The sequence below is a fragment of the Canis aureus genome, chromosome 35 (genome assembly GCF_053574225.1).
Source record: "Canis aureus isolate CA01 chromosome 35, VMU_Caureus_v.1.0, whole genome shotgun sequence".
Classification (NCBI taxonomy): Eukaryota; Metazoa; Chordata; class Mammalia; order Carnivora; family Canidae; genus Canis; species Canis aureus.
Window position 1 is genome coordinate 6,454,323 of NC_135645.1, and position 25,533 is coordinate 6,479,855.

General features: G+C 39.7%; 1 protein-coding gene across 1 annotated transcript; it reads left to right on the forward strand.

Moving 5' to 3' along the window:
• Positions 1-756: 756 nt before the first annotated feature.
• On the forward strand, positions 757-25,442 carry HCLS1 (hematopoietic cell-specific Lyn substrate 1). Its single transcript, XM_077884453.1, has 14 exons — positions 757-915; positions 3,555-3,638; positions 4,311-4,384; positions 14,174-14,303; positions 16,159-16,269; positions 18,262-18,316; positions 20,738-20,848; positions 21,471-21,526; positions 22,302-22,371; positions 22,990-23,201; positions 23,613-23,717; positions 24,231-24,480; positions 24,620-24,688; positions 24,885-25,442. The coding sequence occupies exons 2-14, from the start codon at positions 3,555-3,557 to the stop codon at positions 25,019-25,021; spliced, it is 1,464 nt and encodes a 487-aa protein (XP_077740579.1). The 5' UTR covers positions 757-915; the 3' UTR covers positions 25,022-25,442.
• The last annotated feature ends 91 nt before the right edge of the window (positions 25,443-25,533 follow it).

Consider the following 25,533-nt stretch of genomic DNA (forward strand, 5'->3'; position numbering starts at 1 on the left):
CACAACAAAGCTTGCACTGTCTTAAAGTCTCCACTGGAAAGTGATGTATTTCACTTTTCACATTTAATTGGCCAGAATAAGTCACCTGAGCAAGTCTGACTTCAAGAGGGAAGGGAGGGGCTGCAAATCTTGAGCAGTAATACAAGATGCCACAAAACCTTCCCCCATCTGGTACTATCTAGTTCTTTCAGACTTCCTGCTAACTAGAACCAAATCTTTCAACTAGTTATTAGCTCAGACTCCTCATTATCCCCTAAATAATCTCTGAAACTTTCCCCCTCCATGTCTTGCCTTTCCCCTGTGACTTACTGTCTTCTAATTCAACCGATCAGTGTTTATTTGAATATCTGTATGCAAATCCCAGTTCTAAGTGCTATGGGTAATGTAGAATTGAGTTTCTTTTTAAATCTTACCCTTCAAAATCCACATAAAAATCACTTTTTCCCACTTAGCCTTTCTTGATTATTTCACACCAATTACTTTTACCACAAATTCCTTATAACAGATGTAACTGCCCACCCATTTAGGACATGAATGCTGCTCTACAGGCTTCTTTTCTGTATTTTCTGGTTGAATGTGTTGCATCCCTGATGAGATATAAACTCTTAAGAGTAAGACCAGCATTTTTCATAACTTCCCTGTGACTCTCAGAACCTTGCAAAAGACTAGGCACGGAGGCAGAGGCATTTAATCCTTTTTTTTTTTTTTTTTTTTTTTAAGTGCCTAAGCAGAAGGAACTGACTCAAACTTCAGGAAGTAGCTATGAGGACAGGGTGTCAGGAAATGACAGAAAACCTGAATACGGAACTGAAGCAGCAGCTCAGAGCTTCTTGCTCTGAAGTGGCAGCACAGAGAGGGAGCCCAGTGACGACGTGAAAAGCTGGGGGCTTAGAGCAGACACTCGCACTATTGGAGGTGGGTACTCTGAGCAATGGGAAAGTTGGGGAGCACTGGGCAAGAGCTGAATTAAGGGGAACCTACCTGGCTCTTAGTCCTCGGTGAGAGACGAAGTCATTGCTAGTAGGCTCTTGACCTTTTATGGCTAGAGGCCTGGGGGTGAGTAGTTGTGGGTAATGAGCATCTGGGGATAGAAACAGAAATGGGGGTCAGGAGCCCAGGGCACAGGATTCAGCAGCAGCTGGGACTCCCTAATTTCTACTGACAATCTACAACTCCCTCCTAAGGCCTGTTGCTCCTAGGCACTGAGGTGGGAGGAGGGCCACAGGAGATGAAGACAAAGTCTCTGTCCTTGGAGAGCACGCATATGGTCTAGCAGAGAAACAGAACTCACATCAGAGACATTGTGACAGAGCAGGAAGTAGTTGCTCCTGTATGCCAGTGCTGAGCACAAGTGCAGATGGAGGCCCGATGAAGGCATGATGGTTTGACTAGGGCTGGTTTCTGTGTGTAGGATCACGTAATTCCAGAATGTCAGAAATGAAGGGGACTGGATGAATTAGCTAGGTTAATCTCTTCATTTATTTTCCACTGGGGAAAACAGTATCAAAGATGTTGGATGATTTACCAAACTAATATTTAAAATTGCATACCATGGTCCCTGACAAGTAAGTACATATCCTATGCTGATTCCCTTACCCCTGTTCCCACAGGTGCTTAGTAGCAGAGCTGGGGTGATCTTCTGAATCAAGGTCCATGTACTTTACTGATGCTACAAGGCAGCCTTGTGATAAGGCCCTTGATTGTGCGCAATCCTGGGAATCAGTCCTCACCAAGTTAATCCCCACTCCCATACCTCTAATGGCACCTCTCACTTTCCTATTTCTGGCCAGTAACTCAAGGACACCAAATAGTCTCTGTATCAGAAACTTCCCTTTGTTTCAAAAATACATGGGGATAAGAGGTTTTTGGGTGTTAGGCTCAGGTCTCAGAGGTACAGCACGAAAGAGGAGAGGACCATCAGTCCTTGTTGGTTCCTTTTTGATCATGAATATTTCAGAGACTTGTCCTTTCCATTTTCTGTATAAAGTTATTTTATCAAAAAGAAGCTCAGGAGCCAGGACCAGAAACTTCTCCACCTTCCCCCCATCCATAATTGTTGCCCTGTAGGAGAAGGCAGTTTTTTGGGCAGGGGCTCATCCCGAGGTATAGCTGATTCAGCCAATACTTCTCCACTGTCCTCTTTGCATCTCTTTAACCAACTTTCCCCCAAATTTCCTTGGGCTAGTTGGTTTCCAAGGAGATTTTCAAAGAACGTGGAGAAAGTGGAGTTTTGAAGTGGAAAGGAAAATCAGAGACTCTGATGGCCTGCGTGGAGACACTATGGAGTCCTAGGAGCAGTTGTAAGAGGGGCTCATTTGGGAGACAGTGAAGAACATAGGAAAAAACAGCAGTGGAATGAGGAATCCAAGGAAGGATGGGCAAGGGAGTTGCCAGCTAGCTAGTGGTACCAGGGTCGAGAGGTCTCAGTGTTCCCCAGAGCAGATAAGCATTGTTCATGGTTTCCTCTTCACATGGAGATCCAGGATCCCATAGATACAGAGCAACTTGCTGCTCCTCATGCATAATTGGCAGGGCCAGTGGAAACACGGGGGAATGCCACAGTGGAAAAGCAGTTTGGCTCCCCTTCATACTAGTGTTCTCAAAATATTTCTTAATTATTTACTTAGTTAATAACAATCTAATAACTCTTAATGTTCAAAATAAGGGATTTATTACATGTTAGTTTTTGAACCAGCTATCTTCCTTAGAAATAGAACTGAACCTTTTTTAAAAATTAAAGAATAGGTGATTCATTTCCAGCAAATGATGTTTCTCTAACGTCATTCAGGGTAGGAATTTCAGCCAACTGCTCTACTGACTTCATGCACCTGTTCAGTAGCTGCTCTTAAAATGGAGAAGGGACAGGAACTTGCACTAGAGTTGGGATTTTCTCTATAGAATTTTGCAGGTTGTAGAGAGGAGTATAGATGTTCACTTTATTAGGAACTGGACCGATAACATTTCAACAGCTATAACAGGAGTCATATGTGGAAACCTGAGTGGGATGGTGCTGTACTTCTAGTGCCCCTCATTGATTGCCACTTCAAGCTACTTCGCAGCTAGCCTTGTGACTCGAATGATTCCAGTAGTTTTGACATGCAGGTTATTTTCTTTTTAAGATTTATGTATTTATTTATGAGAGACAGAGAGAGAGGCAGGGACACAGGAGGAGGGAGAAGCAGGCTCCATGCCGGGAGCCCGACATGGGACTCGATCCCAGGACTCCAGGATCGCACCCTGGGCCAAAGACAGGTGCTAAACTGCTGAGCCACCCAGGGATCCCCAACACGCAGGTTATTTAACATTACCTACACCCATAACTTCACTCATTAGGCCTAGGCCACATTAGTTTGCCTTGACTAAATCCTCCCTGCTCCTGTAACGGAGCAAATAGCAAAAGTATTTTCCTAAAACTTCCATTTGCTTTGCCTCAACTTCTATTTTATTCTAAGAAAAAATAGCAAAACCATTGGACTGCTATACCATTGACTTCAGCATTCTTGTTTTCCCTCTTCTTGATTTTCTCTCCCTAATTATTCCCCTGTCACCCTCAGATGTGGAAGTCTGTAGTAGGGCATGATGTATCTGTCTCCGTGGAGACCCAGGGTGATGATTGGGACACAGACCCTGATTTTGTGGTGAGTTTGGGAATAGCTTTGCTTGGAAAATCAATAAAAGGTAGAGGTGGGGAGGATGAGGCAGAGGCATCTGGGCCACTCTGTCACCTTCAAGGGGACTTAAAAAGGACAATCTGGGACTGAAATAGCCCTAATGGTGGAACTGACTAGTAGGACAGTTGGCTGCCCTGAGTGGGGCATGCATGATAGTTAATGTTAAGGATGGAAGGGAACAGGTGTAGAAGAGTTTGACATTGTGATTGAGAGACTGTGACAACCTCTGGTAAAGGTGAGGTGCAGGTTAACCTGGCTCTCCTTGGGCCTGTGAGCCAGGATATGAGTTAGACCTCTGTAATTTATGGGATTCAGTAATTGTGGAAGACCTGAAGAGGAAAGTAAGAGGGATGTGGAGCAGAAGGGGAGGTTTCAGGGTCCACCAGTTTAATTTAAACATAGCAGGGGGGTGGTAAGGTCAGGTAAATGTAAGGAAGAGTCTGAGTAAAGACCCTGCTGAGTAAATATAGGGAAGAGTCTGAATAAAGATCCTCAGTAAAGATCCTGACTTTACTTTTATAAGAAGTAAAGAGGAGGCAGTAGATACAGGACCTGGGGGGCATGTGTGTCAGCTGCATGGCCTCTCTCAGTGTGGCACATCTCTTGCCATCACTTATTGCTGAATGCTGTCTTTTGCAGAATGACATCTCTGAGAAGGAGCAACGGTGGGGAGCCAAGACCATTGAGGGCTCTGGACGCACAGAGCATATCAAGTAGGTGCCAAAAGGACTAAGGTGCAGGAAAAGGATGTGGGAAGAGACTTGAAAAAACTAGAAAACTCAGGGGAAGGTGAGGGAAGAAGGAAGGAGGGAGAAAACGTCTATGTGTCTATTTCTCAAATCTGTCCCTATGTGTATCTTTGTATATTTCTGTTTCATGTCTCTCCTCTTACCGCCCCCCCCCAATTTTATTCTCTTATTTCTAAAAACTATGCTATTTCCCTCAGTGGGTCTATTATAAAGGATTTGGAGAGGATGTAGCTCAAATACTGAGGTTGTGTCACTTTATATTCAGATAAAGATAAGTGTGTGTCTAGAAGGTAGGTAACTTCAGATGGACCAGAAAGGATTCAGTAAAACATTGGTAAACAACTCAGAATATTGTAAGCAGAGGACAATATTAGGTTGTATCTGGCCTAGATGATTTTTAAAATAAAAATTTGAATTTGGCTACTTGGCAGAAGTTGGAAACCATGAATGGTAATATGAAGAAATGTAACATAGGGAAACCAGTTGGTTAAAACTATTTTAGTAATGGTATTTAGGGGTCTTAAAGATTATAGCCCAATATTTTATCAGAAACAAAGGCAAAACAATAAAACACGTACACTGTAAGAGAAAAGGAACTTACATAGCCAAAGGTTTCTGTGGTATATATTATATATTTGAATTGGAAGATTCCTTCTCTCCATGGATTGTTCAGAATCATCTAACCATGGCCATCTGCTTTGGCTTCTGCTATTGTGTCAGAATGTTGAATATGAGTAGCAAGGTAGACATAATAAATAACAAAAGCAAAAATTAACAATTACATGCAAATTGGCAAAATTAATACAGCTTAAAATCCCATTTTAACTACCCACCCACACTGTAACAACAGTGTTTTTATCTCTTTTCCCCCTAGTTTTAAAAAAATGTCAGTGGATGGCCACGTTGCACAAACAACACACTATGAAAATTTGGCATGTGTTTATATAATTTGATAATATTCAAAACTATGCATTGTTGTTTGACCAGACATAATAGTTTATCTTAAGTAAATGTAATGAATATTGTTTTTAAACAAACCAAACAATACTGGAAGCAGTTGGAAAAATGAAAAAAAAAATGGAATAGGGTCTTGCAGGAAGTTTCTTGATGCTCATTTGCAGACTCATAGATTTAAAAAAAATTAAAAGGATCCTTTCCTAAGCTGTCCTGAGTAAAGGCTACTCAGCCCTAGCATCCTGAGAACTGTTAAGAGGAAGATACAAATGCTCCTTATACCTTTCCCTAACCAGTGCCCGTCTCATGCATAGTAGGAGCAGAGCATTTTAAGGAGGACTCCCAAATCTTTGCCATGATCTTAGAGAAACAGCTTGAGTTTGGGTATCAGATAGATTTAGGTTCAACTGACAGCCCTGCAGCTACAAGTGATGTGAATTTAGATATAGAACACATCCGAATCTCAGCTTATTTATCAAATGAAGATAATAATGTCTACCCTGCAGAATATGGTTAGAATTCAGTGGGCTAACATGTATCAACTTTCTAATGCAGTATTTAGCACCTCTTAAGCGTTTCAATAATATTTCTCTTGCTTCTCAATGTAGATTAGTTTAAATCAGTTTTTCTTTCTAAAAACCTAGCATAAGCTTGTAAAAAAAATGACAGTCTTTTTCCTTCCTAAGTGGTGTTTACCCGGATTGTTGTGTTACATAATTCTGTATATCCATTACCCTGTCTGTTAACTCTTGGAATCATAAAGTGTAGCGACCTTGGATGTTACCTTGTTAGCCTAACTGGATCACTATATGATAGCATAAATGATGGAAACATTTACACAAAAACCCACTCCCCTCCCCCGTTTACCAAAGCTACCAATGTGTAAAGCCCCATCTCTGCTAGTAGCTAGCCAGGTGACCAATGGACAAGTCATTTTTCTCTCTGATTTTTGGTTTTCCTGCTGGGATCAAAAAGACCTCTGGGATCAAGAGGACCTTCCATTAGTGTAAGTTTCTAATATTCTGGGATCTTCTCTAGCTAGTGTGGGCTAAGCCAATTTTTAAGGTCAAGTGGGAATCACTAAGGGCTTTAGAAAGGAGGGGGAAATTGGAGAGAACAGTAGCAGCAGAGTTGAGATCACTCAGAGCAGGAAAAGGAAGTGATTGTGGTTCTCACTAATCTCACTACCTTCCCCTACATCATAATCTTTCTTTTTAAAGTCTGCCTAAAGTATATTTAGTTTGGGGAGTGGCTTGGTAATTCAGTGAATAGCTCATATGATAGTTTCCATCCCTCATCTCTCATATAGAGGCATATGGGCCGGGCAGCTCCAGGCAACCTAGTGTTCCAAGGACTCTGACCCTTTCCTCCTGCTGCTGCTTCTTTTTTTTCTGGTGATTTTGTTTATTTATTCATGAGAAACAGAGAGAGAGAGAGAGACATAGGCAGAGGGGAAGCAGGCTCCCTGCTGGGACCCTAATGCGGGACTTGATCCCAGGACCCAGGGATCTCGCGGCAGATGCTCAACCACTGAGCCACCCAAGTGTCCCTTCCTCCAGCTTCTGCCACTCTTGCTCTATCATGCGCATGTCAGTATATCCCATGTCCATCCCTGGCTGGGTGTAAACACTGAGCTCTTTCTTGTCACTATACATTAGTCTTGCCTGTTCCAGAATTTTATGTAACTGCAATAATACCGAATGCATTCTTTTATGTCTGTTTTCTTTCATTCAACACAATTTTTTGAGATCTATCCATGGTCTTTGCATACCAGTCCCTTTTTAAAAAGATTTTATTTAAATTCAATTTAGTTAACATACAGTATAGTATTAGTATCAGGGTTAGAATTTAGTGATTCATCAGTTAAATATAATACCCAGTACTCATTACATCATGTGCCCTCCTTAATGCCCATCACCCAATTACCCCATCACCATATCACCCTCAGTTTGTTCCCTAAAGTTAAGAATCTCTTATGGTTTGCCTTCTTCTCTGTGTATTAGACTTTTGTTCTTTTTAACTGTCAAGTAGTTTCCCATTGTATGGATATACCATAGTTTATTTTATCCATTACCTTACTGATGGACATCTGGGTTGTTGACCATTTGGGACTATTGCAAATAAAGCTGTCATGAACGTTTGGGTCCAAATCTTTTTGTTGACACATATTTTTGTTTCTCTTGTGAAATACCTTGGAATAGAATTGTTAAGTCATATAGTGTGTATTTATTTTTTTAAAAATTACCACTGTTTTCTGAAAGGAATTTACCATTTTTTATTCCTACCAATAATGTATGGATTTCAATTGCTCCACATCCTTGTCTACACTTGATATTGTTAGTATTTTTAATTTTTACCATTCTTGTGGGTATGTGGTGATTTTGACTTGTATTTTTTGATGTCTAATTTTATTGAGCATCTTGCTATGTGTCATTCATGTATCTTCATGTATCTTCATTTAAAGTATCTGTTCAAATCTTTTCCTCACTTTCAAAGTAGATCATTTGTATTGTTATTGAGTTTTAAGGGCTTTTTATATATTCTTTTTATAGTCTTTTGTGAGATATGTGTTATACAAATATTTCCTTCCAGGTTAAACTTGTCTTTTCTTTTTCTTAATGGCATCTTTTGAGGATCAGAAGATATTGATTCTAATGAAGTCTATTTTTTCAAACAATATTTTGACTAACACTTTATATATCTGATGAACTTCCATCTACTCCTTCAAATTGTGAAGGTTTTCTCTTATATTTTGTTCTAAAAGATTTATAGGTTTAGCTTTTACATTTACATTTAAATCTATGACCTATTTCAAAGTTGCTTTTGTGTACAGTGTGAGGCAAAGATTGAGGTTCACCTTTTTTGAATGGATATTTTATTATTCCAACATCATAAGATGTTCGTTCATTGGGGCATATGGGTGGCTCAGTTGGTTACACATCTGACTCTTGATTTCAGTTCAGATAATGATCTTAGGGTCATGAGATAGAGCCCCATTTAGGGCTTGTGCTGGGCATGGAGACTGCATAAGATTCTCTCCCTCTTACCCTACCCCTCCCCATATCTCAAAAAAGTCTGTTCTTTCTCCATTTACTTACATAGTATCTTTGACCATATACATACAGGTCTATTTCCATAGTATTTTTAAAAAATCTTTTTGTCAACCTTGAACTATACCATACTGCACTGATTATTGTAGCTTTATGATATGTCATAAAGTCATATCCTCTAAATTTGCCTCTCTTAAAAAAAACTATACTAACCCAGAACTTTACATTTTATTTATTTATTTTTAAAAATATTTTATTTAAATTCAGTTTGCCAACATATAGTATAACACCCAGTGCTCATTTCATCATGTGCCCTCCTTAGTGCCCATCATCCAGTCACCACATCCCCCCACCCACCTCCTTTTCTGCAACCCTTTGTTTCCCAGAGTTAGGAGTCTCTCATGGTTTGTTTTCCTGTAATTTTTCCCATTCGTTTTAGAATAAAAAGTCAATTCCTATAAAAATGCCTGTTCATATTTTGGTTGAAATTCATCGAATCTGTAGATTATTTTAGAGAAAATTGATAGCTTAATGATTTTGAATTTTCCTGTCCATGAACATGTATTTATCTAGGTCTTCTTTAATTTTTTAGAAATATTTTTCAGTGTTCAGGTCTTGGACATATTTTGTTACACTGATGCTAAAATATTTCATGTGATGATAAATGGTATTTATTTTTAACTTTTAATTGATTCCAAATGTCCACGGCTAGTATAGTCATACCTCAATGATATTGCAGGTTTGGCTCCAGATCGTCACAATAAAGTAAATATTGTAATAAAGCAAGTCAGATGAATGTTTTTATTCATTCAGTGCATATAAAATTTATGGTTACATTATATTGTAGTCTACTAAGTGTATATAGCATTATGTCTAAAATATGTACATACCTTAATTTAAAAACACTTTATTGCTAAAAAAATAATGCTAAGAGCTTTCTGAACATTCTGTGAGTCATAATCTTTTTGCTGGTGGAGGATCTTGCCTTCATGTTGATGGCTTCTAACTGATCAAGGTGATAGTTGCTAACGTTGGGGTGACTGTGGTAATTTCTATGGCAAAATTTTGTGCCAAAATTGGAAGATTGCTACATTGATTGACACTTCCTTTCATCAATGATTTCCCTGTAGCATGCAACACTGTTTGATAGCATTTTACCCACAGTAGAACTTCTTTCAAAATTGGAATCAATCCTCTCAAAACCTGCCACTTGCTTTATCATGTAAGTTTATATAATATTCTAAATCCTTTGGTATCATTTCAATAGTTTTCACAGCATCTTCACCAGGAGTACATTTCATCTCAAGAAACCACTTTCTTTGCTTGTCTATAAGAAGCAATTGTTCATCCATTAAAGTTCTATCATGAGATAACAGTAGTTCAGTCACATCCTCAGGCTCCACTTCTAATTCTAGTTCTCTTGCTGCTTGCCCTACATTTGCAGTTAATTCCTCCACTGAAGTCTTGAACCCCTCAAAGTCATCCATGATGGTTGGATGCAACTTCCTCTAAACTCCTATTAATGTTGATATTTTGATCTCTCCCTGCGAATTATGAATGTTCTTAATGGCACATAGAAGGATGAATCTGTTCCAGAAGGTTTTCAGTGTACTTTGCCCAGATCCATCAGAGAAAGCACTATCAGGGCAGCGATAGCCTCACAAGATGTATTTATTAGATAATAAGACTAGATAATAAGACTTGAAAGATGAAATTTACTCCTTGATCTATGGGCAGCAGAATGGACTTGTGTCAGCAGGCATGAAAGTGATATTAATCATGTGCATCTCCATCAAAGCTCTTGGATGACCAGGTACATTGTCATTGAGCAGTGATATTTTGAAAGGAATCTTTCTGAGCTGTAGGTCTCAACAGTGGACCTAAAATATTCAGTAAACCATGTTGTAAACACATGCTATCATCCAGGGTTGTTCTTCCATTTGTAGAGCACAGCAGAATAGATTTAGCATAATTCTTAAGGGCTCCAGGATTTTCAGAATGGTAAATAAGCATTGGTTTCAGCTTAAAATCATCAGCCGCCTTAGCCCTTAACAAGAGAATCAAACTCTCGTTTGAAACTTTGAAGCTGCGCTGACTTCTACTCTCGAGCTGTGAGAGTCCTAGATGCCAACTTCTTTCAAAATAAGGCTTTGTTATCCACACTGAAAATCTATTGTTTAGTGTAGCCACCTTCATGATTGATCTGAGCTAGGTCTTCTGGACAACTTGCTGCAGATTCTACATCAGCACTTGCTGCTTCCCCTTGTACTTTTATGGAGATGGCTTCTTCCCTTAAACCTCATGAGCCAACCTCTGCTAGTTTCCAACTTTTCTTCTGCAGCTTCCTCACCTCTCTCAGCCTTCATAGAATTAAAGAGAGTTAGGGCCTTGCTCTGAATTAGGGTTTGGCTTAAGGGAGTGTTGTGGTTGGTTTGATCTTGTATCCATATCTCTCAAATGTTCTCCAAATCAGCAATAAGGCTGGTTCACTATCTTATCACTCATATTTTCACTGGAGTAGTGCTTTTAATTTCCTTTAAGAACTCTTCCTTTTTATTCACAACTTGGCTAATTGTTTGGTGCAAGTGGCCTAGCTCTGGGCCTATGCTGGCTTTTGACATGCCTTCCTCATGAAGTTTAATCATTTCTAGCTTTTGATTTAGAGTGAGAGACATGTGAATCTTCCTTTTACTCAAACACTTAGAGGCTATTGTAGGCTTATTAATTGGCCTGATTTCAATGTTGTTGTGTCTCAGGGATTAGGGAGGCCTGAGGAGAGAGAGAGAGATTAAAAAAAAAAAAAAAGGCTCATTGGTGAAACAGTCAGAACATACCCAACATTTATGAATTAAGTTTACCATCTTATATTGGTATGGTCCATGATGCCCCCAAAACAATTACAATAGTAACATCAGAGATCACTGATCACGGATCACCATAGCAATTATAATAATATATAATAATAATGAAAAACTATGAAATATTGTACAAATTACCAAAAAGTGACAGAGATACATGAAGTGAGCAAATGGTGTTGGAAAAATGGTACCAATGGACTCACTTAATGTAGGGTTGCCACAAATTTTCAGTGGGTTAAAAACACAATATCTGCAAAGTTATGCCTGTATGTAGAAATGGAATTGATTTTGATAGTGACCTTATATCCTATGAACTTGCCAACTGTACTTAATAGTTCTAGTAGCACATTTGGTAGATTCTTTAGGATTTTCTACATCTATGATCATATCATCTGTGGGTAAAATCTTAATCTGTGTGACTCACCTTTGTGCTTTTACTTTTGTAACAAAAACAAAAAAGATCAGTTCCTTCCCCTAATTCATCTTTAAGTTCCTGGGTTTCCCTTGGTTCCATAAACTACGTTGCTTTGCCAAATCCAAGGTATTTTAAAACTTAAAATAGGCATCTGAGCATCAGTGTGTCAAAAGTTTCTTATGTATGCCACTTAGCACATTGAATTGTAACTTTTTATATTTCTTCCAACTGACCACTATCTCCATATACATTAAGCATCTTTGTATCCTCAGAGCCTAACAGTGCCTTATACTCAAAAGTTTATTGAGTGAAGGAGTAATACAATTAAGACCTATTTAGAGTGGCTATATTATATATATATATATATATATACACACACACATATATACATATATATATGTACATATATATATATTTTAATATATAGAAGTCCGTCTTCTTTGGCCCCAAAATTTTTATTTAAATTGTATTATCTATTGGCATGATCTTCTGATTAGCCTTGCGGTCAATCCATAAGGTGGAAATTCCTGAATCTCATTTTTAAATCCCTTTTAAAAACTTGTTTTAATTATAATATACTTATGATTCATGTGGCAATCATTGGGTTCATTAAAACTTTGCACATTTTCCTCATTTGAAAGTAATTTTTAAGCCCCATTTTCTTCATTCTTCATCTGAATATTTTGGTTGGGAAATAACAGTTATTTACATGTTCTTGGAACCAATTGCTTTTTTGACACAGACATTTCTAAAGTGTCAGTGTTGTTGAACTAGCAACACAGGATCTCTGCCTCCACTGCTGCCAGAGGGTTTAGAGCAGGCACGGAACAGATGGTTCTTCCAGCACTTAGCTTATTTCATCTGGTTCCAAGCCAGCTTTCTAAAATTAACTATGACTAAAGCGTAGAAGGCTTTTAAAAAAGACTTTTGGTGGGCTTATACTACGAGGCCACCAGATGGATCTATTCTCCCATGAAAGAAGAGAATTTCTGCTGTGGAGTGGCCATTCTACCTATAACCAATGTACCTGGTTTCCTGGAGCAGGTGAAGTCCCAGTAACATTACTGTCTCAATTCTATAAACCTCTGTTTCTTGCTGCAGGAAGTCAAAATTTTTTATTAAGGGTTCTCTTACCCAAATGTTTCTAAGAATCCCCAGAGATGCTTATATGTGTTCAGATATCAGTCCTGATTGTCACTCATTGATGCTAGTGCTGGTGCTGAACTATTACTTCATATCCTCAAGGCAAACAGATACGCAGAGGTGCTCTCTATCCTCATGGTGAAGATGAAAGTGAAGTAAGAAGGAGAATGAATGCCTCCTTTTGGTGTTACAGTCTCGTAGAGATAGAGGTGTCCCAAATCAAGGTTATTTGAGCCTTAACATATCACAATAATTAGTGATGAGTGAAATTTATTAGTTTTTTAAAAGTCCCTGATAATGACTTTATTTTTAAATTATTCTTCATGCAGGTAGATTTTTTATTTTAATTCAACTTAGTTAACATATAGTGTATTATTAGTTTCAGGGGTAGAATGTAGTGATTCATAACTGATGAATGCAACTGCATGTAACACCCAGTGCTCATTCCATCCAATGCCCTTCTTACTGCCCAACACCCAGTTACTCCACTCCTTCCACCCTTCCAGCAACTCTCAGCTTGTTCCCTATAGTTAAGAGTCTCTTAGGTTTGCCTCCCACTCTGTTTTTATCTTATTTTATTTTTCCTTCCCATCCCCTATGTTCTCTGTTTTGTTTTTTAAATTCCATATATGAGTGAAATGATATGCTTTTTGTCTTTCTCTGACTTATTTTGTTTAGCATAATACCCTCTAGTTCTATCCATGTTGTTGCAAATGGCAAAATTTCCTTCTTTGTGATGGCTGAGTAATATTCCATAATATATATTATATACATAATATAATATATATATTCTCCAAGTATTGTCCATGCAAATTGTTTCTTAGTTTTGCTATTATATACAGTGTTTCAGTGCACAGTATCAGACATTAAGCCTTGCCATGTTTAAAATTATTTCCTTGGGGTAGACTCTCAGGACTAGAATGTATGGGTAAAAGGGTATATAAATATTTCTGTGCTTTTTGAGAGAGAATATCTAAAGCTATAAAGCATACCCATTTAGAAGGAAAATAACTTCCTAGTTACTAGAATATAATTGGCATCACTGTCCTCTAATATTTAGGAGGATGAAAAATGCAACAAATATCAGAAGATTGATTTAGTGGGCAAAATAACAGATTGGAGAAAGTATTATTGGCTTATGAAAAGTTTAAATCACACTATATAGTATGTAGGCCACACTAATCTCTTACTCCCAAACCCAGTATTGATATACTTTGGGGGCTCAGATTTTTGGTAAAAATAAGCAACACCTCTTAAGATTTCCATTTTTCTGGGAAGGATAATTCATTGACTTTCAGTGCTAGATGAGTCTCTGTCATGTGGTTACTTCCAGCATCCACCAGCTGAGGAACAAAGTATCAGAGGAACATGATATTCTCAAGAAGAAGGAGATGGAATCAGGGCCCAAAGCATCCCATGGGTATGGAGGTCGATTTGGGGTGGAAAGAGACCGAATGGACAAGGTAAGTTGAAAGGAAGATCTTTGCTTAAAGACAAAAGATAGATTGATTCGTTTATTGGTATTATGGTTCAAAACTTATTCAAAAGTACAGTTTTCATTTGGGCTTTAAAATAGAATGTCCCCATATTATTTGTTTCATTTTTTCCTGATTCCAACACATAAAATATAAATGGTGGAAAACAGGATTCAAAAATTTAAAAAAGAGTGGCCCATGGTAGGCCCAGCCATACTGTAACTCCTAGGCTAAGGAGATAGGGTCACAATTAGGGAAAGAAAAAAATCTGTTTTAAAATCATTTACTGCTTGTAAATGCTTGTGTGTTATGCTGATGTTGCAACTTATCATTATTTTCTTTACTGTGTTCTTAGTGTTATTTTTGTATATATATTATACTTTATATGATGTGCACATGTGAAAAATATTGATGTTAATTTAATTTTTAGATACCTTCAAATATGAATATTGTTTTCCTTTATCCATTAACTACTATAAAAGTATGATAAAAGTACTTATATTATAAATCAGTTTCCATTGATTTTCCTAACCTCAAAGATAGAGATATATATGCCTATAACAAAAAAAAAAACATTTTATCTCCAAGGAGAAAAAAAAAACTATCCAGTGAAAGCCTTTAGTTCACCCTCAAGAAGTATTTTGTTTTGTCATTGTATAATGCAACATAGGCTTATATTCTTTACAAAATTCCTAGGAAAAAAACTAAGATAGATAAGCATTCATTCATTCTTAAATTCACAAGCAAATCTGACCTACACAAACCTAAAAATACTGCAAAAGATGTTCCCAGGAGCTCATACAGGGCAGTGTTTCATATCAGTCTCTGTTGATAATGTTTATCCCAGCATGAGCTTGGAACAGGAGGAAGGAAAAGCTTTTTAATTTCTTTTTGGTTGGGACTCTGCAAGGTATCATTATTTGGTTTGAGGTACTACCCAAGTTCCAAATTTTTTTTTCCAAGTTCCAAATTTTAAAAGTATCCATATCTAAATATTAGAAGAGATATACCTTTCAAAACCAAATAGAAAATAAAACAATAGATGGAGTAAAAAGTGGGGGGAAATAGGAAAGTTATATGCCCTCTTGGACTACTTGCAGTATTGTCTGCCAACCCCCTTTGGTGTCGAGTCAGTCACTGTTAAATATCAGGGCTCAGTTGGCTCTTCTGAAATTTGATGGACACCCAGGAACAAAGATCCAGAACAAAAGCGCCTGGCTGTTTTCATGAAATACGCAATCTCAGTTGGAGCATTAATTAAGTCAGTCCCCCTTGATCTCTCTTCGATAACTACCTCATTCTATTTTGACCCATATGTCCCTTGTCATTAGCTTTCTTTTTGTTTTTTGTTTAAACACTGTTCTGTCTACTTTGTCTCTATCCTTGGGATTGCCAGTCCGTCCGATAGGAGTTTCCTGAATGATGAGTTCCTAATGGTATTAAGGAAGACTTAGGATGTGCAAGCTTCCAGAAAAAGTAAACTTGTTCTCTCCTCACCTATTCTCTGTGTGATAAACCCATGGAGGCTATGAGAGTGACCCAGAATTGAATTTGTTCTATTCTCACTTTCCAACCATGTCTGCATTATTTCTTTTTTTTCCTTCAAATTTTTATTTAAATTCAAGTTAGATTACATACAGTGTTGTATTGGTTTCAGGGGTAGAATGTAGTGATTCATCATTTGCAGTGATTCACCCAGTACTCATTCCATCAAATACCCTCCTTAATGCCCATCACCCAGTTACCCTGTCCCTCCACCTATCTCTCCTCCAGAGCCCTCAGTTTGTTCCCTATATTTAAGAGTCTCTTACGTCTTTCACTCATTCCATCTGACTTTTTTTAGAGTGCTGTGGGCCATGAATATGTCGCTGAGGTGGAGAAGCACTCTTCTCAGACTGATGCTGCCAGAGGCTTTGGTGGCAAATATGGAGTTGAGAAGGACAGGGCAGACAAGGTAAGTCTCTCCCAATGCTACCTAGCTCACATCATGTGGGATTTATCAACACTCACCATTAATGTGGGCCTATGTTTCTCCTAAAGAAGGAGAGGGCAGTGGACTTAGGTGGGTTCATCATGATGATAGCTCCCATAACCTTCCTTAGCAAATTCCTTGGTGCCACTCTGGGAAGCCACATGCTGAACTGAATAGTGTTAATTTAAATGAGAAAAAGAGTCTCAAACTCTGTTTAGAAAAGAAATCCATCAAATCATTGATTTTTATTATGCTTGTACGTATGAAGAAAAAGGAGGGAAATTTCAAAAGTCCTCTTTTGGTCAAATATTAAAATGTTATAATTATTTCTACCTTTCAGGAGAACATAGATGTTAGCTTAAGTATTAATACCACAGCAGCAAATAATTGAGTACAACAGCTAATTAGGGTTATAATGTTTTTAGAAGGTAGAGGTTACTTTTCACAAGATTTATCACCAAATCCTTGAAGTCCAGGGGTTTTAAAGATGCCTCTGTACAAAAAAGTAGTTTAAAAAAGAGGAGAAAAGGCACAGTACAATTAAAATTATGGAGTGGTCAGGAGAGTACCATTGATAACTCATTAATGTTCTCATTTCACACCTGAGTAGATCAGACTCTTTTTTTTTTAAGGATTTATTTATTTGAGAGAGAGTAGAAGGAAGATAAGAGAGAGAGAGAGTCTCAAACAGACTGCACTGAGTATGGAGCCTGAGGTAGAGCTCGACCTAATGACCCTGAGGTCATGACTTAAGCAAAAACCAAGGGTCAGATGCCCACCCCCCAGCACCACCCCAAGTGCCTGAGTTCAGACTCTCTGGTCATATTTTTTATGGGTAGAATAGTGTCTCTTCCCTTGTAGCTGCATACAGGGAGGATATTTCCTTCACAGCTAGCTGAGACTTTCTTTTTACCTGCAGTTGTTAATTAGGTGGGCCTGAATCCTTAAAGCTAAGTGTTAGAATATTTGCATTGTAGGGTTTGGGCAGAAAAGTTCAAAATTACTGTAATGAAAAGGAAAAACATAGAAGGTGATTTTTTAAGGCATAATGGAATATGGAGCATGGAATGTTCTTCTCTAATGAGGATGGGATTTCCCTTCCATCTCACCTTTGCCTGATCTCTCATTGTTCTTTCTTTCATCTGCCTCATGCACCACACAGGGAATCACCTAAACAATCAGTGTGTCGTGTAAATTAAGAAACCATACATACTAATAGCCCTTGAGATGGAAAATCTAGTCTTGCTTAGAGACCCAAGGTCCTGAGCTAGATGGGGATGCAGCTATGTGATGATGTTAGGTATTAGCTAACATATCCAGTCCTGAAGCAGTTAGGGCCCAAGTTCTCCCAGTTGCCTCTCATCCCACCAAAATACATCTCTGGGTTTCCCCTGCCACTTAGGGAAAGAGAAGAGGTGTGGTATATATAATCCATTAGGAATGGGATAATATTTCTTACATGTGCATAGTGCTTTATAGTTTACAAGGCACTTTTCTAGCTATTATTTTAGTTTCATGAGAATTAGGAAGAAAAGCACTAATTTACTGAATGACACAATACAAATACTTTTTATATACCTTGCCCCACTTAGTACCCACAATATCATTTCTCCCATTTTATAGTTGAGGCAAATAAGTCAGGTTTGCCTATTTTTATTTCATATTTGAGGTGACTGAGGCTCAGTGATATAAAGGATATGCTTAAGTTAAACAACTATAAAGAGGGAAGGTGGGGTTGGGTTTTGAATCTAGAGTTGATGAACCTACGGAGCGCAAGTTCATTGCTCTGTAGCATACAGCCACTACACCAGCCTGCCGGGTCAGGGTTCTTGTCTGTTTCTAGGTTAAACCCCCATTCTCAGCCTTGAGCTCTTGTAAACTAGCTTCTGGCCTGAGCTAGGGGTATGAGTGTGTGAGGGAGGGGAAAAACTGTCAGTTCCAATTCTAACTAATCCACTCTCCTTTTCTCTGTAGTCTGCAGTTGGCTTTGATTACAAAGGAGAAGTGGAGAAGCACGCATCTCAGAAAGGCAAGGACCCTGCGCTCCAGCCTTAGCAACCTGATTGACCTGTTCTACTCAGACTTCACCTCCCAACAGCTGTCATCAACTCCCTTTAGTTGCAGGCACAGTTCCCCACTATTTTATTTTTTTAAATCCAAGCATGTACTTGCTTCTTTCTTATTTACCTTCTTCTAGGAGATTGATCAAGTTTTCTTTAGTCCCCCTTCCCTCTAATGGATCGAAAATAAGGTATTCTACTACTTTATTTTAGGAAGTAGTCCCTAGAGTTTAACATTCATCTTTGACTTAAGTTTAAAATTAATCACTATCTCTTCCTAGTAATAAAGGAAATATAGAATAAGTTAATTACATTCCTTCTACATCCTACATTCTTAGTGCCAACTGGCCAATTGTTGTTGCTCAGTATAAGGATTTTGTGTTTTTAAACCCCACAAAAATGAATCATTATTATTATTTAGTGAATATTTATTTAAATTGACCAACATATTTACCAAGTATCTGGTGCATCACTGTTTATTGTATCTGTTTCCTCTTTTCTTCTATTTCCTTCTTACTAAAGTATATCCTTTGATAATTCTTCCAGTGAGAGCCTATGAAAAAACTCCCAGGCTTTGTCTAAAATATACATTTTGTTTCATTCTTCATTGCTATTTTCCCCATCATAACTTTGAGTATATTATTTCATACTTTTTGGCATCTCTCTTGTGGAGTCTAACTCTTGTTCCTTTGTAGGTAACATGTCTTGTCTCTCTGTTCTGTTTGTTTTTTTTTTTTTTCATGAAAAGTTTTTTTTTTTTTCTCTCTGATACCCTCAGATATATCTAGGTGTTGGATCTATTTCTCTTATCCTACATGAGACTAACCGATTCTCTTCAACCTGAGAAATAACTTTCATTATAGAAAGTTCTCAGGCCTGTTGTCTTGGGATAGTGTTTCTTCTCTTTTCTCTTTTATCCCTTCTTCTGGAACTCATATTGATGAATATTGAAGATTTTCATTCTCATTTGATTGTCTCTCTCTTTTTTATTTTTATTTTATTTTTTAAGTGCAGTGGTGAGGGGGAGAATCTTAAGCAGGTTCCATGCCCAGTACAGAACTCGATGCAGGGCTTGATCTCATGATCCTGAGATCATAACCTGAGCTGAAATCAAGAGTCAGATGCTTACTTTCCTAAGCCATCCAGGTACTCCAACCATATGGTCTACCTTGGTGAATATTCTATGTGCATGAAAAAACTATATTCTGCAGTTTGGGGATATAATGTTCTGTAAATGTTAATTAGGTTTTGTTAGTTGTTAATGTTGTTTGGGCCTTCTATAATTTTAGATTATTTTTGTCTAAACATTCTTTCAAATAACGTAAGAAGAGTGTTAAAATTTTCGTCTAAGATCACATATTTTTCTATTTTTCTTTGTTTCTGTCAGTTTTTGCTTCATGAGTTTTGATTCTGTTAATAGATTATACCAGCATACATATTCCTCATTAATGATGATTTGTTCTCTTATTTTTGTGTTATATTTCTCTTATCTCTTATAATGCATTTTGTATTGAGGTCTACTTTGTCTGATATTCTTGCCATCTTTCTGATGCATATTCTTTCTTTAGTATATATTTTTCTAGGTCAGCATTAATTTCCCAGCTTAGAATTCCTGTGTAATATAAATAGTATAAAACTGGATATTTGCATTCTACATACTCAGGGTAGGCCTGGAGTTTCCAAGTTCCATAGGTAAAATTTCCCCCTACCAAATGCTGAACAAACTACAACCCCCTTCACCATTTCCCTGAACAAATGAATAGAATTTTTCTAGAACTCTTTTATAGAAGTGGGCAGACTTCCATTTCTTGTTCCCCAGCCTGCTGTTCTTATCCTAATCCCTAGGGACTAAATTTGGGATTTAAAACACCCTTGGGCTTTCTGAGTTAGCTCATAATTGCCTTCATATTTATGGCTTTGATTCATCTATTTGCTTCTGGAGCCAGGATATTTTTTTTCTTTTTTCTTGAGCTTCCCTACAAAAAAAAAAAAAAACTGTTATATTTGAGCAGACATTTCTAAGTGTTTATATGGGAATAGGAACAGGCATAAATTTCATATGCCTGTTTTCATATGTATCTGCCTTTTTTCTCCTAAAAGTCTCTCTTTACATTCTCTATACTTTCCCCTTCCCTGAAGAAGGGAGAAAATTGAAACGATCTTCTTATTTTAGGATGGAGGTAAAGGAGGAGAGGAAAGGAGTGAACAGTGTTGAATTACCGCTTACAAAAGATGACTTAGGATACTTGTTTCTTGTTAATCTACCTAGATCCTAGCCCTGCTCTTTTCCCAGGCCCTTATCCCTCTGTACCCGTTCCTCCTGACTTCTCTCCCACAGCACATTCCTGTGGGCTTAGAGCAGGCTCTCATGACTCCTCCTTCCACCATAGATTACTCTCATGGCTTTGGAGGCCGCTATGGTATAGAGAAGGATAAACGGGACAAGGCAGCTCTGGGATATGACTACAAGGGAGAAACAGAGAAACACGAGTCCCAAAGAGGTAAGTTGGGTTGGAGAGGAAGAAGGTCTCAGAGTAGCATAAAGTCTGCCTTACTTCCTTTCTGGAAGCTGACATAGAGGACCCAGAAGGGTAAGTGTACGTATGTATGTAGGGGTTGGGGTAGACACCAGGAGGACAGAGAAGAAAATAGCAAGATTAGGAGCAGGATGGAGGAGACCAAAGAGAAAGGGTCACTGAGGAAAGGGTAAACTCAGACGGGCTGGGTGATGACAAGTGGGTGGTTTGGTTATGAGTCTCACAGGCCCCCATGCCTCACAAGGACAGAGAGGTCTCTCTCGGACACATAAGGGATGGGACATATAAGAGATGGCTGGATGGCTCTCCTTATTTTTTCTCATTTCTTCTTTGTATTCCTTCCTTTTCTCTCACTTCTCTCTTTTTTATCTTCCCCTATTCACATCTCTCTCCTGTCCTTTCTCTCTCAGTCCTTTTCTGCCTATTCCCATCCATGCTTCTCTCTATCCTCTGATTCTCATACTTCCTCATCCATCTCTGTTTTCCACATTCCTGTCTTCTGGTCTTTCTTCCTATAAAATCCTCTACCTACATATTCCTAGCATTTTAACTCTTCTTATGACTCTCAAACCTTTGTGTTCTGCAGATTATGCCAAGGGCTTTGGTGGGCAATATGGAATCCAGAAGGACCGAGTGGATAAGGTAAAGCATCAGCACACCAACATCTTTTTTTTTAAATAAAGATTTTTATTTATTTATTCATGAGAGACAGAGAGAGAGAGAGGCAGAGACACAGGCAGAGGGAGAAGCAGGCTCCATGCAGGGAGCCTGATGTGGGACTTGACCCTGGGTCCCCAGGATCACACCCTGGGCTGAAGGCGGCGCTAAACCGCTGAGCCACCAGGCCTGCCCAGCACACTCAATATCTTGGGAAGAAGTCCCTAAACTGCTCCTAAAGTACCTTGAGATAGGAAAAGCTAAGTGTCCCGAGCTGTCATCCTACACTCCCCTTTGACTGCTTTCAGCATTTAATGGGCAAGTCTTCTGCAGCCTGAGCTTTAACTAAGGAAAATGGAGCCAGAGAGAGAAATGCAGACACGTTTTAGGGAAAGGTGGTGTTTGAAATTTCATTGATTACTAGGCATTGCTTAATTCAATCTATAATCTCTTCCCACTCCATTCACATCAGTTCTCCTTCATGTATTGGCTGGGGCCATGCTGCATTCTAGGCAACTGGACTTAGAGATGTGAGATGCTAAGTACTCTGGGCTTTCAAAAGGGAGAGCTGAGCCCACCAAGTTAGAACTTCTTTATCCCTCTCTCTGCTGCAAAATAACAATATTGAAATACCCTGTTTAACTATTGACCATCAAATGGTCAGAGATACCTCCTACGAGGGCCCCGATCCTCAATACTGACTTTGGGTCATTATCATTCCCTTCTCCTCTTCACACTGCATATACTCTTCTCTCTGTAGAGCGCTGTTGGCTTCAACGAAATGGAGGCCCCAACCACAGCTTATAAAAAGACGACACCCATAGAGGCTGGTGAGTCTTAATTCCTTTTCTTTATGTTCCTCAACCACCTCTCCCTTCTCATTCTTTCTTATGCCTAGATACCTCTTCCATACCTTTAACTACCTAGACTAGCTGAGATAGACTTGATATTTCCAGATCCTCTCTCCTAAAAAAAACAAAAACAAACAAACAAAAAAACTAGGTTAAGTGGATAGAGATATAGAGTGACATTGGAAAGGAACTATAAGCAGAGAACACAGGGAAGGAGGGATAAGGAGTCATTTGGGAAGAATACAGAAGGATAAGAGCTTGCAATGAGGGAAGAGAAGGTGGGTGGTGGTCAGAGGGCATACAGATTTAAGGAATGTGGATAGAGAAGGATGTTGATTAGGGGAGCAAGGCTTATAATTTAGAAAGGACAAAAGTCTGAGATTGCATGGCCTGGCTATATGGAAATCTGGGCTTTAGGGCTACATCATCCTCCTATAATCCCCTAGTTCCTCCATTAATACCTCTTTACTTTTCTTCCCATGAGTCTCTCTCCATCTGCTCTCTGCCTGGATATTTAACCAATTCCTTTTCTTCCTTTAGTGCCATCCCCCACCCCTGAGCCAAGACAATACTAATTCTTCTTGCTTGTATCTGCAGCTTCCAGTGGTGCCCGTGGCTTGAAGGCAAAATTTGAGTCTATGGCTGAGGAGAAGAGGAAGCGAGAGGAAGAAGAAAAGGCACAGCAGATAGCCAGGCAGCAACAGGAGAGAAAGGCTCTGAAAAAGATGAGCCATGAGGCTCAGCAGCCAGTGAACACTGTGCGAGAGCCGGAGGTGCCAGCCCCATTGCCCAAGAAAATCTCCTCAGATGTGAGTGCTTGGCCTTCTGGGATTCACATCCAAGATTCCTTGCCCAGATAGGAGCCTAAGAAGTCCAAATCATTGATAGAAAATAAGGCATGGGCCTCCCTGGTTTTAGGCAAAGTCTATAACTGCTATCTCTTCTTTAGGATGATTTCAGTCTGAGTGATTGGGCCTCATATATACCAAAATGTTAGGGGGGGAAAATCCCAGATTTACATATACCAAGATTGCGTATTTGGCTGTGAAGCCAGTCACTGCTGCAGGAACAAGGGGGAAGGAGCTATCACTTCAGGTGGGAGCCCATCTTGAGAGGTGATTGATTTGGATTGGAAGAGACAGCAAGGGGTATTCCGGGTCAGTATAAGTGAGAAGACTGAGGTCTGCATACTTACCAGAGAGATGCTTTATTCTCCCCAGGCCTGGCCTCCGGCAGGGAGCTCTCCATCATCTGAGCCTGAGCCTGTGAGAACCAGTGCAGAACGCCCAGTGCCTGCCCTGCCCTTGCTTCAGAATCCCCCAGAGGTAAGCAGAGCCTCAAAGATTCTCTGCCCCTTCCTCATCTCATATCCTAGGAAGGTGGGCCCTATAAAGTGACCAACCATCCTGGTTTGTCTGGTACTGTCCTGGTCTTAGCACTGAAAGTCTTGCATTCTGGGGATCGCCTGGTCCTGGGCAGACCAGGACAGTCGGTCAATTCTAGCTGTGGGATTCCCAAAGATGCGAGTTTGCTTCAGTGCTTTCCTGGTCACTCAGTGAATCAGACTTGCTTTCCATTTCCCTCTTCTCACACATTTCACATTTCCCTCCTATTGCCTCTTGGCAGGCGTTTTGAGTGGGTGGGTATGGGAGGAAGTTGAGGAATGAAGATGGATAAAAGACTAGGTTCCCTAGGAGAGGATGTTTGATGGAGGCAAGGATAGAGGGTAGAAGTGGTAGGACGGTGATGGGTGGGGTATTAGCAGTCCTCCATAGGGAGGTTTTAGAGAGGCAGCTCCTGTTGTAGAAATCCCTCTGATCCACACCATCTCTTCCCAGGATGAGGAGCCCCCGGCTTTGCCTCCTAGGACTCTGGAAGGCCTACAGCTGGAGGAAGAGCCAGTGTATGAAGCAGAGCCTGAGCCTGAGCCTGAGCCTAAGCCTGAGCCTGAGCCTGAGCCCACGGCTGAGCCTGAGAATGACTATGAGGATGTTGGAGACATAGACATACGTGAAGAGGATGGTGAAGCAGATGGGGACTATGAGGATGTGCTCGAAGTTCAGAGTCCCTCTTGTCCTACTCCGGCTGGTGAGTGGTGGGGGAGAAACAGCTCCTGAACTGGGTCTAGTCCAGGGGTGAGTAAGAGGAAGAATTCCCCCATTACCCAAAAGGACCTGCTATCCTTCTCCATGTTGGTGAGACCATGTTTATATCTCTCATTATGCAGAATCATCTGGCTACCCAGCTGGGACTGGAGCAGGGATCTCAGCGATAGCCCTGTATGATTACCAAGGAGGTAGGTTTGGAGTGGCCTGAGGGGTCTAGTGCCTGGAGGCCCTTACTACAAGAAAGGAAGGTGGATTCTGAGGGTCAGGGAAGGACTAGCCTTGGCATCAAGAATAGCCCATTTCCCTCCCTGAGGTTTACCATGGGCACAGAAGTGGAAGGATTATTGTCTGACCATCCTAATACTCCATAAATTGCCTCCCCAGAGGGAAGTGATGAAATTTCCTTTGATCCTGATGACATCATCACTGACATCGAGATGGTGGATGAGGGCTGGTGGCGGGGACGTTGCCATGGCCACTTTGGACTCTTTCCTGCAAATTATGTCAAGCTTCTCCAGTAACGGGCCCTCCTTGTCTTCTGCACTGTGACTTCCCATGTCCAGAGTGGTTCTGCATCCGCCTGTGTCCCATTCCTGCTGCAAATATCATGAGTTGCCTGATATTCTAAACAGACTTTCCTCTCCTTCTCCACTAGGGGTTGAGGCAGAGACAGCATGAGAAAGGGGTGGCCTTCCCCTCAGTGTCCTCTCGACCCTAGATGAACTCATGATGTTTCTCTTGTGGTCCTTCCTCCTTCCCTGTGAATGCTCCCTCAAGTACCCCAAGTTCTGCCTTGCTCTGTTTGTGAGCTCTGAACATCCTGGTTTGCTTACATGGGAAGGTATATCTAGCTTGCCTTTCCTTTTCCACGGAGATATTTTTTAAGTCTTCTCTCTGTCCAGTCTTAAATCAGAAATAAAATGGGACTATGATTCATCTCCATGCTGAGGTAAATAGTACTTTTTACACAGCCCTCAATGGCCCTACTCTCATGGCTCCAATTCTCCTTTCCTCTTTCAGGCATATCTAGAGG